Source organism: Myxocyprinus asiaticus, chromosome 17 (assembly GCF_019703515.2).
Source record: "Myxocyprinus asiaticus isolate MX2 ecotype Aquarium Trade chromosome 17, UBuf_Myxa_2, whole genome shotgun sequence".
Lineage (NCBI taxonomy): Eukaryota > Metazoa > Chordata > Actinopteri > Cypriniformes > Catostomidae > Myxocyprinus > Myxocyprinus asiaticus.
Genome location: NC_059360.1, coordinates 49,045,001 through 49,058,509, shown reverse-complemented (window position 1 = coordinate 49,058,509; position 13,509 = coordinate 49,045,001). Strand labels below are relative to the sequence as shown.

Genomic DNA, 13,509 nt, shown 5'->3' with positions numbered 1-13,509 from the left:
GATCACGTCATAAAGCCAATTTACATTATACAGCACTTATATCATTAACTTTATTAACTTCTGCTGCTTTAACATTGAATGTTACTTGTGTTATAATGCATTATACTCTAAAGTATAACTATAATGTATTATAACTGTTGTTATAATTTATTATAAGCTGTATTATGATACATTACTAATGCATTATAAATATGGGCTTCATAGAAAGTGTTACCAGAAAGTCATACAAGAGTGAGTTTAACGATGAGAGAATGATCATATTTACAGTAGTTTCACGCTTTGCATTTTTAAGGCAGAATTCAGAAGCACATTTTAATTTACTGTGTATAGACAGTAAGACATTTCCTTCTGAGCAATGAGATCAATAGTTGTGATTTCACATGTTTAAATGGTGTGAATCTGGTTCTGGTGTTTTGTGGTTGTGTTTGTTACCCAGCAGCTCGTAGAGCAGGTTGAGAATGTCTTTCCACGCCGCACTGGCCTCTTCACCCGCACACTCACTGAAATGAGCCGCACTGTTATAAACACTCAACCGATCGATGCAGTAAGACACCAGAGACAGCATCCCCTGACACACACACACACACACATACACAGAGAGAGAACCTTTATTATTACAATTACCAGTATAAAACAATGTTTGCTAACTAGCAAAACCAAAATCAGTTTACAAAATGAACCAATTCATCTGATAATTTTGACCGGAAGATTATAATGCAAACACCAAGTCATACTTTTCATAAACTGTGCACAATGCTTCATTTAACCTCCAAATATCCATCAACGTATAATATGCATACGCCATTCAACGAGAAACCACTAGACCAAAGAACAAAAACAGTGTGTTCACTGCGTCCGGCTCTGATCGTTTATTTGATGTTTTCCAAGGGCAGGTTGCACCAGCAAAATACAGCTCTGGAAAAATTGAAGACACCACTGCAGTCAACACATCAGTTTCTCTGGATTTACTATTTATAGGTATGTGTTTGAGTAAAATTAACATTTTTGTTTTATTCTATAAAGTACTGACAACATTTCTCCCAAATTCCAAATAAAAATATTGTCATTTAGAGCATTTATTTGCAGAAAATGACACAAAAGATGCAGTGGTTTCAGACCTCGAATAATGCAAAGAAAACAAGTTCAGGTTTTAACTTAGGAAGAGTTCAGAAATCAATATTTGGTGGAATAACCCTGATTTTCAATCACAGGATTAATGCGTCTTGGCATGCTCTCTACCAGTCTTTCACATTGCTGTTGGGTGACTTTATGCCACTCCTGGCGCAAAAACTCAAGCAGCTCGGCTTTGTCTGATGGCTTGTGTCCATCCATCTTCCTGTTGATCACATTCCAGAGGTTTTCAATGGGGTTCAGGTCTGGAGATTGGGCTGGACATGACAGGGTCTTGATCCGGTGCTCCTCCATCCTCACCTTGATTGACCTGGCTGTGTGGCATGGAGCATTGTCCTGCTGGAAAAACCAATCTTCAGAGTTGGGGAACATTGCCAGAGCAGAAGGAAGCAAGTTTTCTTCCAGGATAACCTTGTACGTGGCTTGATTCATGCATCCTTCACAAAGACGAATCTGTCCGATTCCAGCCTTGCTGTAGCACACCCAGATCATCACCGATCCTCCACCAAATTTCACAGTGGGTGTGAGATACTGTGGCTTGAAGCCCACTTCAGGTCTCCGAAAATAAGGTGCATTTCGAACTGTTCTGAGGGTTAACATGCTGAATGCATGCTGATTGTTTAGTAACTATGCTGTGGTCAGCACAGTGATCTGATGACAAAATCAGGTGGCAAAATACTGGTATCGGCCTATGGTTTTTTTCGTAAAATCTGTAAACATTTTCATATCGGTGCATCCCTAATTGACACGTAAACAACAAAGAAATGGCTGTCTTTTTTCATATTTCAGCTTCGAGGACAGACCACAGTTTCATACAATCAAAGAGAAAACTATCATCCCATTATTGATAGATGCAATTCAGACCTGGCTGTGTAACAACGAAGCTCTGATAACAAGCCAAAGTGCTGACAGCTGAACTTCAACACTCTAAAACGCAGCATGTAAAACAAAATCCATTGATTGCCTCTTTAAAATACAGGCCTGGCCACATCCAGCAGTTCTCTGCTTCTCCTGAAAAGAGCACTTACTTAAATTGCCTTAAAACTGAGAATAGAAAATACTGATTTGACTTCTCCAACGTCCCTCATCAGCTCACCTCCTGTTTGAAGAGATTCTGACGGTTCATTAGTGAACGCAGTTTGATCTGTTTCTTCTCATGTTCCAGCTCGGCTTCGGGCAGTCTGAAGTACGTGATGAGATCATTGAGCGTCTGAAGAACCTCTTCGATGGGCAGAAGCACGCACACACGGTTCGTACCACTCAAACGGTCCAGTTCTCTGTCAAAACAACATCAAAGAAATGAATGAAATGAAATCTGACTGTCAAACAACAGAGAATCTTAACCCTCCTATGGTATTGAAAATGGGCACCACCCCTTTGGTATTTGCGGTCATTTTTGACCGGAAGGGTCAGATGTGTAACCCTTTTTTATGATGATGATGATAATGATACCATTTCCTCTTCCCTGAAGTACGAACAATAAAATAATGTGTGGGGGTGGGATGGTATGCTATTTTGACTGAGAATGTGACATAAATTGGAGGCAGATTGCTGCCATCTGGTGAACAAAACCTAAATAAAGCCCTATGCAGATGGCAATTATTTAACATGGGGACATGAGATAATTCCAGCATTTATAGGGGGTAGTCAATGATTTTATTGCCGTCTGAATCCGAAATGTCGGTGTTTTTCTCCCACGAGAGAATTCCTGGCCAAATGACCTACTGTTTTTTGACACCAAGGTCGTGTGGTCATTTAATAACAGTCCAAATCCACATCTCTGAGTTTATAATCCAAAAGTCATTTTGGAAATCCTTTTTGACCACTGCTAAGTGCCGTACGTTTACGCTGTGCGTGGGATAAGCTCTGGCGGTCATGGAAAGTTGTGAAAGTTGGAGGACTGTGTAACAGAAATGTATGAAATAATAAATCACAATAATAAAATGATGTCGCCGCTCCACCACAGTGAGTGGGAACTCTTAAGTAGAAGGGAAAAACGAGAGCCAGATCATTTATTATGGCAGCAAAGTAATAAAATTGTAATATATCACATTTTAATGTAGAAACATTTACTAAATGCATTTATACATAGGGCTTGCGTGACTACTCGTTTATACGGGTCGAGTAGTCGCAGAAAAGTTGCCGGGTTAATGTTTATCTTATTTAAAAGGTTTAATTTCCACATCCACTTTTTAAACACCGACAGATAATTCCAAATGTTGTCCGTCATTTTGATAGATAAACATAAGAAAACCATTTTTACCAAATTTCATTTTAACTATCTTTACTGTCCTTGATATGTGCGGCTTCTATATCTCCTTGCGTGCGATTAGGAGAGAGCGTACAACCTGCGCAACTGAGGTGATGTGGGTGATGAAAAGTGTACCACCATTGACAGATTTATTTGGCTGCAAATAAGATTTGTTTAATTGCTCTTCGCAAGAATTGTGGCATGCTCCGCATGTGAAAATGTGCACTGTAAATGTCCGCAGCACTTTGCAGCACAGTTCCCTCATGCTTTAAAATTTTTATTTCCACTTTAACATAATTCCAAACACATTTAATCGCAAATACAGAGGACAAAGTTTGTGGATTGATGAATTTTCCATATAACAAGTGCAACTGCAATCATGTGACCGACAAAAAGTCTCATACGCCCCCCGTGATTTCATTGTCAACTGAACGCATGAGATTTATCACAGAGGAGCCATGAAAATGTACTTTTACAGACGTCACCCTGAGAAACAATTGCCATCCGAATAGGGCTTAAAATGACTTGAACACCATGTCATGCCAGTAACGGCCAGTAGATGACTGTAGACACATACTGTGTAGTCTGATGACTTGTTTTAACCTAATTGTATATTTTATCACAAGATACTGCATTTGGATATATATTTAGACATTAATCAAACTATTATTTGTCAAAGTTTAGCATTTTAAATTGATTTGAAGTGTCAGTTTTTGCAGTTAATGTCATTATGCTTGCAATCAAACCTGACCATGGTGTTACAATGACACAGAATAAGCATTTTTCAATCAATAATTTATTTCAAACATAAAATGTAATAACTCAAAGTAAATGCATAATAATGTCAAGAACATGAACATCAACAAACAGAAATGAACTGAAAAATTCTGCAGATTCAATTAGAGTATAAAACAAAGAATCAGAGTAAACATTTTACAATTTCAAACTTTCTATAATAAAAATTTATTTTGCAAATGTGTGTGTGTGTTTGTGTGTGTCTGTGTGTGTGTTCTGCATTGTGAGTGTGTGTGAGAGTGTGTGTGTGTGTTTGTGCATGTGCAAGTGTGTGTGTGTGTGTGTGTTCTGCATTGTGAGTGTGTGTGTGAGTGTGTGTTTGTGCATGTGCAAGTGTGTGTGTGTGTGTTCTGCATTGTGAGTATGTTATCGTCTAACCCCTTCATTTCTGAGTGTGTGTGTTTAGCATTATGACTGATTATTTTTTTATGTAAAAAAGCTCTGTGTTATAGTCTCACCAGTTAATTTGTGTGTGTGTGTGTGTGCGTGAGTGTGTGTTTGTGCATGTGCGAGTGTGTGTGTTTTGCATTTTGAGTGTGTTATCATCTCAAATCTTCATTTCTGAGTGTGTGTGTTTAGCATTATGACTGATTATTTATTTATTTTTTTTATGTAAAAAAGCTCTGTGTTATAGTCTCACCAGTTTATTTGTGTGTGTGTGTGTGTGTGTGTGTGTGTGTGTGTGAGGACAGGTTTTGCTATACTTGTGAGGACCAAATATTGAGAATCAACCTGTTCTGTGAGGACATTTCTGGTTGTGAGGACCTTTTGGATGGTCCTCACAAGGGAAATAACATATTAAATTATGTTTTCTTTGAAAATGTAAAAATGCAGAAAGGTTTTTGTGAGGGTTAGGTTTAGGGGTAGGGTTAGGGTTAGGGGATAGAATCTATAGTTTGTACAGTATAAAAATCATAATGTATATGGAGAGTCCTCATAATGATAGCTGCACCAACATGTGTGTGTGTGTGTGTGTGTGTGTGTGTGTGTGTGTGCACTGAGGATGTTTTAGAGTCTCACCCTGTAATTTCTGTCTGTTTTTTTCTGCATTGTGGCTGATTTATTGGTTGTATTTGACAGATAAAAAACAAAATGCTTTTTTTTTTTTGTCCTTCCCATTAATTTTCAATGGTCAAAAGCCAAAGGTCGCAAATACCAAAGATTGTTTTTTTTATACAACCACTTAGACTTATCGAATCAAGCACATATTATTTTTGTATTTTCAGATGGCAAATGGAGGAAAAGTCACTAAGTCTTGTGCTGCTCAGATAAAGAAACCATTTTTATTAAATGAGGAAAATGTGTCTCGGTCAAAAATGACCGAATACCATAGAAGAGTTAAACCCAGAATTCAGAGGTTTACATTTACATTTATTCATTTAGCTCGATAATTATCTATTTTAAGGTAGCCTATTCATTTCATGTGAGAATCAAACCCCATTCTGCACTTTTAAAAAGGTCTAAAAAAAAAATAGTCATATTCTGAAATCAGCCAGGCTGATATACGGTATGACAAACATCAATTCAGATTGGAAATGAGACATTTCAGAACCAATAGTGTTGGACATTTTTGACATCAAAACTGGCGTGAATATGGTGTGAATACGATTTTAGAGCTTTTCAAGCAAGATTTTCAGTGGATAATGTAATTTGGATCTGTCCCTCACACAAAGATATCGCATGACTGCAAAAGACTTGGAATATAGTGCACCAGTCATATGGGCTACTTTGATGATTTGTTTTTTTTTTAATGATGCTTATTGTCATTTTTTTATGTATCAGCATTAAATCTGCCACTGAAAAGCACGTAATCAGTCAACCGCTATGTAAAACAGTGAGAACATCCACTTACATAAGAATTTAGTGAGAAAGTCTACAGCAAATTCAAGACTAACAGAGCTGAGAGGTGTAACTATAGTAACCAGCAACATACACTAACATCGCCTGAAATATCTCATGAGAACTGTGACAGTAATGACGAGTCGTCCAGAAAAACACAGTGTTCTGCTCGTTCAATTCAGAGCCAAAACTGCATCACTGATGTAACAATATGAAACATATTTCCTGAAAATGGCTTCTGCACGTGAGGTCATCCGGAACACAAACTCTGATTATTCACGCAGAACAAGACGCATGTGAGCGCTAAAAATAACCTCATAACAGTGTGTGTCTGCATGTGTGTGTGTTGTAGACTAATTTACAGCACCATCTGGCAGGAAAATTGGTGAAAATTATTAAACAACACTTGCACAGATGATTTCAAATCAACATGAGACTTAACTGTGTTTAACTTAATTCAACCCATCAAACTGTTACAGCTGTAGTCAGATGGACGTATGATACCTGATGAAGCAACTGAAGAGTCGTGTGGTGTTGCGGATGATTCGAGCAGCTCGTGACTCTTCATGTTGACAACGTTGTAACGTCAAACCGTCATCCATGTGTCCCTCTGAATGAAGACACGCCTGAACAAGAGAGAACGATAACAGAAGCTCAAGTTGCCCTTGTGTGTCTTGATAAACCTAATAAATGATTTCCCACATAATTCTCACACAAATAGTTTTTCTTTCCATGTTGTTTTTGGGGTTTTCTGAGACATAACGTAGCATGCAGCATATTCATGCAGCTTACTGAGATGGAACATACATGGAAATGCAAACCTAAAAATATTTATTTCCGTACAAAATGATGTCATAACATTGCATAACATTAATAGAGTCCGAAAATTAAACAATAGAAACAATCTGGAGTGACTCACTCGTCGTTTGAGAGGTCCCAGTCGAGCCGATTTGACGTCTGGCGCTTGATAAGACAGCCACAGTCCCGTTGCCACATGCATCACGAAACACTGAGAGTCTCCATATTTGATTTCTGCTACACCCATCCCCTCCACATCACGCTTCACAGTGCATTCCAACTTTTCCTGAAAAAACACAAATAAACGTGTTGATGTCCCATATGAGAAAACAGCAAATCTACAGAACAAATACAAAAGGATCATTCTGTATCAACTCAGAATTTTTTACTGGTGATCAAAAAACATAAATGATGATGAAAATCAGAATATTAAATGCCATGAATCAATATTTACAGAGTAATCCATTATTTTGTAGATTGGGGTCAAAATGACAATTTCCGCCTATGATTGTGGAGCAAAACTACAGGTCAAATAAATATCCTTAGAAAGGTGTCAGCATCATTATTTTATTTTTATACAGAGATCGGTAGATCTATTACTAAAATCAGTTGACTTCAGCACTTATTGTTGCATTATATGCCAATGGTGTGAATCCAAAAATGGGAAAAAACACTTTCTTGTGTTGTTTTTCCAAAGTTAGAGTGTCTATAACTCTCAGTGTAGCTCCATGTGTAAATTTAAAAAATGGAAATGGTCAAAAACCAGATGTGGATCACATTGTATAAAGCTAGTGTTTTCTTGTCCAACAAAACAAAGATCTGAAGTACAAATAATGTAAAAACTAGAAAAATACTTTTATTTATTTACATTAAAACAATAACGTCAAAATCTCGATTTCCGAGTCCTATTATTAAAAATAGGCGACAAAAGTGTCTCTACAGTGCAATACCTACTGTATATCTACTGTTTGGATTTCATTTCATGCATCATTCTGAAATTTGGTTTATTGACATGGAATAACCCCAAAAGTCTTGAGCAATAACAATATATGCACGAATGATGCAGTCTGTAATATACACATTCTACACTATATTCCCATTTCATTATAGAAATATAAGCACTATGATTATTTTTTTAAACTTCAGTTAGACCTGGTCATTATTAGTATGATGTGTATCATAAACACATATACTGTGCTGTATGCATAATATTTTTGCATCAGAATAGTTTACACAGTACTCATCATACTTAATGTTACATACAGTAATACATCATCATGCTTGTGGCGGTGGGGGCGTGGTTGAGCGCCGGTTTGTGAATGGAGAGCGAGATCAGGAGATGAGAACGATAAGGATCATCACCTGGCAATGATTGTATCTAACAGCTGTTTGTCATTGCAGTGAGAGTTGGAGATGGATTTAAGAGTTAGCCAGACACCAGTGAGGGAGAGAGCGCTACCACATGCCCAGAGAGACTTGTGTGCATGTTTAAAGAGTGACGTGCTGAAAAAGCAAGTTTTGTGTTAAAAAAATAAGTACCTTTTGTGTTGGAACTCACTGACTCCCGCTTCCTCCTTGCACACCATTTACTTGAACTGAGAATATGAAGAATGTTTGATGTCCGGGTTTACTTTAAATCAATCATGTGATTATGTAAAGTATCTGCTGTTGAGTCTGATCTGATCTAGCAGGGAAATTTGCTGATAGACCAAGATATTACCAGTGAAGGAGCAAATAACCCTTTTTATGAAAAATGATTCATAATTACATGAGCAGCATTCATTAGACAAACACACAGAGACGGTAAAGAATATCCAGAGGCAAATCTGGTGAATCATAATTAAAATATTTTCGTTATTTTCCTGACTGAAGCTTACAGAATTCAGCTAAAGAATCAGAGGAAGAACTGCATGACAAATTAAATGTGTGCGAGGTGTGACTGATTAGCAACATGCTATGCAGTGAATGTTGCAATTGATCAATCATAATCATCACACATTCATTGAAAGCCACAGCAGATCTGATCAGTCAAAATCAAACACTGTTATCAGTCGCTGTTTTTGCATGATCTTCACTGTTTATATACAGTATTGTACAGTGCATCCGGAGAGTATTCACAGCGCTTCACTTTTTCCACATTTTGTTATGTTACAGCCTTATTCCAAAATGGATTAAATTCATTATTTTCCTCAAAATTCTACAAACAATACCCCATAATGACAACGTGAAAGACGTTTGTTTGAAATCTTTGCAAATTTATTAAAAATAAAAAACGAAAAAAATCACATGTACATAAGTATTCACAGCCTTTGCCATGACACTCAAAATTGAGCTCAGGTGCATCCTGTTTCCACTGATCATCCTTGAGATGTTTCTACAACTTGATTGGAGTCCACCTGTGGTAAATTCAGTTGATTGGACATGATTTGGAAAGGCACACACCTGTCTATATAAGGTCCCACAGTTAACAGTGCATGTCAGAGCACAAACCAAGCCATGAAGTCCAAGGAATTGTCTGTAGACCTCCGAGACGGGATTGTATCGAGGTGCAGATCTGGGGAAGGATACAGAAATATTTCTGCAGCATTGAAGGTCCCAATGAGCACAGTGGCCTCCATCATCCATAAATGGAAGAAGTTTGGAACCACCAGGACTCTTCCTAGAGCTGGCCGTCTGGCCAAACTGAGCGATCGGGGGAGAAGGGCCTTAGTCAGGGAGGTGACCAAGAACCCGATGGTCACTCTGACAGAGCTCCAGCATTTCTCTGTGGAGAGAGGAGAACCTTCCAGAAGAACAACCATCTCTGCAGCACTCCACCAATCAGGCCTGTATGGTAGAGTGGCCAGACGGAAGCCACTCCTATGTAAAAGGCACATGACAGCCCGCCTGGAGTTTGCCAAAAGGCACCTGAATGACTCTCAGACCATGAGAAACAAAGATTGAACTCTTTGGCATGAACGGCAAGCGTCATGTCTGGAGGAAACCAGGCACCGCTCATCACCTGGCCAATACCATCCCTACAGTGAAGCATGGTGGTGGCAGCATCATGCTGTGGGGATGTTTTTCAGCGGCAGGAACTGGGACACTAGTCAGGATCGAGGGAAAGATGAATGCAGCAATGTACAGAGACATCCTTGATGAAAACCTGCTCCAGAGTGCTCTGGACCTCAGACTGGGGCGAAGGTTCATCTTCCAACAGGACAACGACCCTAAGCACACAGCCAAGATAACAAAGGAGTGGCACCGGGACAACTCTGTGAATGTCCTTGAGTGGCCCAGCCAGAGCCCACACTTGAACCCGATTGAACATCTCTGGAGAGATCTGAAAATGGCTGTGCACCGACACTCCCCATCCAACCTGATGGAGCTTGAGAGGTCCTGCAAAGAAGAATGGGAGAAACTGCCCAAAAATAGGTGTGCCAAGCTTGCAGCATCATACTCAAAAAGAGGCTGAGGCTGTAATTGGTGCCAAAGGTGCTTCAACAAAGTATTGAGCAAAGGCTGTGAATACTTATGAACATGTGATTTCTTTCATTTTTTATTTTTAATAAATTTGCAAAGATTTCAAACAAACTTCTTTCACGTTGTCATTATGGGGTGTATTGGAATGTATATTGGAATAAGGCTGTAACATAACAAAATGTGGAAAAAGTGAAGCGCTGTGAATACTTTCCGGATGCACTGTAAATCCTGAGTTATCAGCAGCCTGTAAAGTACACAAGATGGTGGTGAGATGTTTGACACCTTTGAAGCTCTGAAGCAGAATGCAGTGGACGTGGTGTCCGATCTCTCTCTCTCCTGCAGCATGACTCCTCTGTCTTCGGACAGCGCCAGGTAGTGACCAGTGGTCAGGTGACGCAGACGAAAGGGTTGGCCCCAGCGGATGTGACTTCCACACCAACTGCACACACACAACAGCATGCATGATATCATACAGCCCTGAATGTGTTCTGGGTATATACAGTCAAAAAATGAATGAGTTTCTGGGTTCAATGAGTGATGTGGCATTCACCTGATCCGTAACGGTTCCAGTCTCCAGAGAGATCGAGCTTTAGTTCCAGCTTTACCAGTCTCATAGTTCACTATCCTGTAAAACAATGACAACAGAATTACATAACCACAAATGTCCAAATACACTGTGTATTCCAAAACATCAACATAAAATATTAGGATAACCAAAATTATAATGCCAAATCTATACTAATCTATTTTCAGTTTCAGTTTTCTAATCTATTCGTTTTATAAAGTGTGCAGTAATGGAGAGCATTTTCGCTCCATTTTCTGCGGAGGAAACAGCTGATCTAGAGTGGATATGAGAAGTGAATGTAGAGAAAAGAATGAGTTTTTGAATGAAAACTTATTAGTGTGAATGTTGCCTAAAACAGATGGTCCCAACTCTAAAACCTGATTGGACGAGCCATGTTTGAAGCCGATGTAAAATAGCTGATAAACTTGTCAAATGTGAACGCTCATTTTCCGCTTTTTCTCTCAATTTGGAAAGAGCGCATAGGGAATTGGGCAAAGTCCTCATGGTGGCGTAGTGACTCGCCTCAATCCGGGTGGCGGAGGACAAATCTCAGTTGCCTCCGCGTCTGAGACCGTCAATCCGCACATCTAATCACGTGGCTTGTTGAGCGCTTTACCAGGGAGATACAGTATGTGTGGAGGCTTCATGCCATCCACCGTGGCATCCACGCACAACTCACCACGCGCCCCACCGAGAGCAAACCACATTATAGCGATCATGAGGAGGTTACCCTATGTGACCCTACCCTCCCTAGCAACAGGGCCAATCTGGTTGCTTAGGAGACCCTCCACAGGTGGTAGCCAGCGTCTTTACCACCGAGCTACCCAGGCCCCCGAAATGCATTTTTAATACAGTAGGTTTCTCAAAGCCATTACCAAACTATTATTAATACATTTAATTATTGAAAATTGGTGTCTTTTTTATTCCTGCTGAAAAATCCATCTTAAACCATATGGTCTAAGATGGTTTACAGATCTTAGTCACCAAACTGATCAGGCTGGTATAATGTGATGGTTTTAGAGGGGCTTGGGACAAGCATGGAGACCAGCTAAAGTAACTTCAACCAGCTAAGACCAGCAAACCAGCTTAGGCTGGTTTAAGCTGTTTTTTTTTCAGCATGGATCATAGTATGGATGTTGTCGCCATTTTATTAAAGCAATAAACAAAACTAGATAGGAAAAGTTTGTCAAGAAAATAGTTTTGGACGGACGGTCAGGTGGACGAATGGATGAATTGTTGGATGGATGGTCGGTTGGATGGTCGGAGATGGACGGACGGATGGATGAATGGATGGTTGGTTTGGATGGTCGGATGGATTGGTAGATGGTCGGATGAATGGTCGGATGGACAGGTAGTCAGTTGGTTTTGTTTGGTCAGATGGATGGTCGGATGAATGGGTGGATGGTCGGGTAGTCACTTGGTTTTGTTTGGTTAGATGGATGGTCGGATGAATGGGTGGATGGATGGTCGGTCAGTCAGATGTACATTAGGTCGGTCGGTCGGACAGATGGACGGATGGTCGGTTTGGATGGCTGGATGGATGGATTTGTTTGGTCGGATGGATGGTCGGATGGTCGGGTAGTCGGTTGGTTTTGTTTGGTCGGATGGATGGTCTGATGAATGGGTGAATGGATGGTCGGTTGGTCAGATGTACGTTAGGTCGGTCGGACAGACGGACGGATGGATGTTCGGTTTGGATGGATGGATGGTTGTTTTGGATGGATGGATGGATTTGTTTGGTCGGATGGATGGATGGTCAGATGGATTGGTGAATGGTCGGATGTATGGGTTGATGGTCGGATGGTCGGGTAGTCAGTTGGTTTTGTTTGGTCAGATGGATGGATGGATGGATGGCTGGTCAGTCAGATGTACGTTAGGTCGGATGGATGGATGGTCGGTCGGATGGTCGGTCGGACGAACTGGTTGAATGGATGGGTTGGAGGTTTGGATGAATGGGTGGATGGTCGGATGGATGAATGGATGGATGGTCAGTCGGACTGGTCGGTCTGTCAGACGGACTGGCTGAATGGATGGATAGGTGGATGTTTGGATGAATGGTCGTTTGGTCAGATGGATGAATGGAATGATGGGTGGATGGTCGGTTGGATAGACGGATGCATGGTCTGTCAGATGGACAGAAGGATGGTTGGATGGATGGATGGATGGTTGGATGAAAAGATAATAGCTTAAAGGTCCTGTGTTTGCATTTAATTGGTCTGACAATTGGGAGTTTAAATTCACAAATATTCCGTCAATGTGAGTCTTAAGGATTTTGGGGATTTTTGATCATCTGTTATGGGAAAACTGTAAGTCTAATCAGTTAGAAAACTCAAAGCAACACGAGTCAGAACAATCTGACTCTGTGCCAAGTTTGGTGGATGTAGCTTGAAAGCTCAAGTCTCTAATTTATTTTATCATGATAAAAGGAACAGTGTCAAACAAAACATCTCCACCATGGTAAAATCACTGTAAGGCACAATCTCAATATGCTCATGGCTTAAATAACCACCCACTGTGAGAGGTATTATAGTTTTGAGTGTAAAATGATGAACATTGATCAGTAAGAGTAAGTCTTTATACTTCCTTTAAAGAGCTTGTATGTTGTTTTCCAGTTTTAACAATGATTTTACAGATTAATGTCACAGTATACTGTAAGCTGATTGATTTA

The 13,509-nt window shown here is 39.9% G+C and overlaps 1 protein-coding gene across 1 annotated transcript in view; it reads right to left on the bottom strand.

Annotated features, from left to right (window-relative positions):
- LOC127455157 (ryanodine receptor 3-like) overlaps positions 1-13,509 on the bottom strand; it is a 201,482-nt gene that overhangs the window by 142,794 nt on the left and 45,179 nt on the right. Inside the window, exons 10-15 of the mRNA XM_051722783.1 lie at positions 10,827-10,901; positions 10,559-10,715; positions 6,936-7,100; positions 6,521-6,642; positions 2,228-2,408; positions 433-568 (exon numbers count right to left, since the gene is read on the bottom strand). Of these exons, the coding sequence (XP_051578743.1) occupies positions 433-568; positions 2,228-2,408; positions 6,521-6,642; positions 6,936-7,100; positions 10,559-10,715; positions 10,827-10,901 (836 nt within the window). The remainder of the gene's footprint in view (positions 1-432; positions 569-2,227; positions 2,409-6,520; positions 6,643-6,935; positions 7,101-10,558; positions 10,716-10,826; positions 10,902-13,509) is intronic.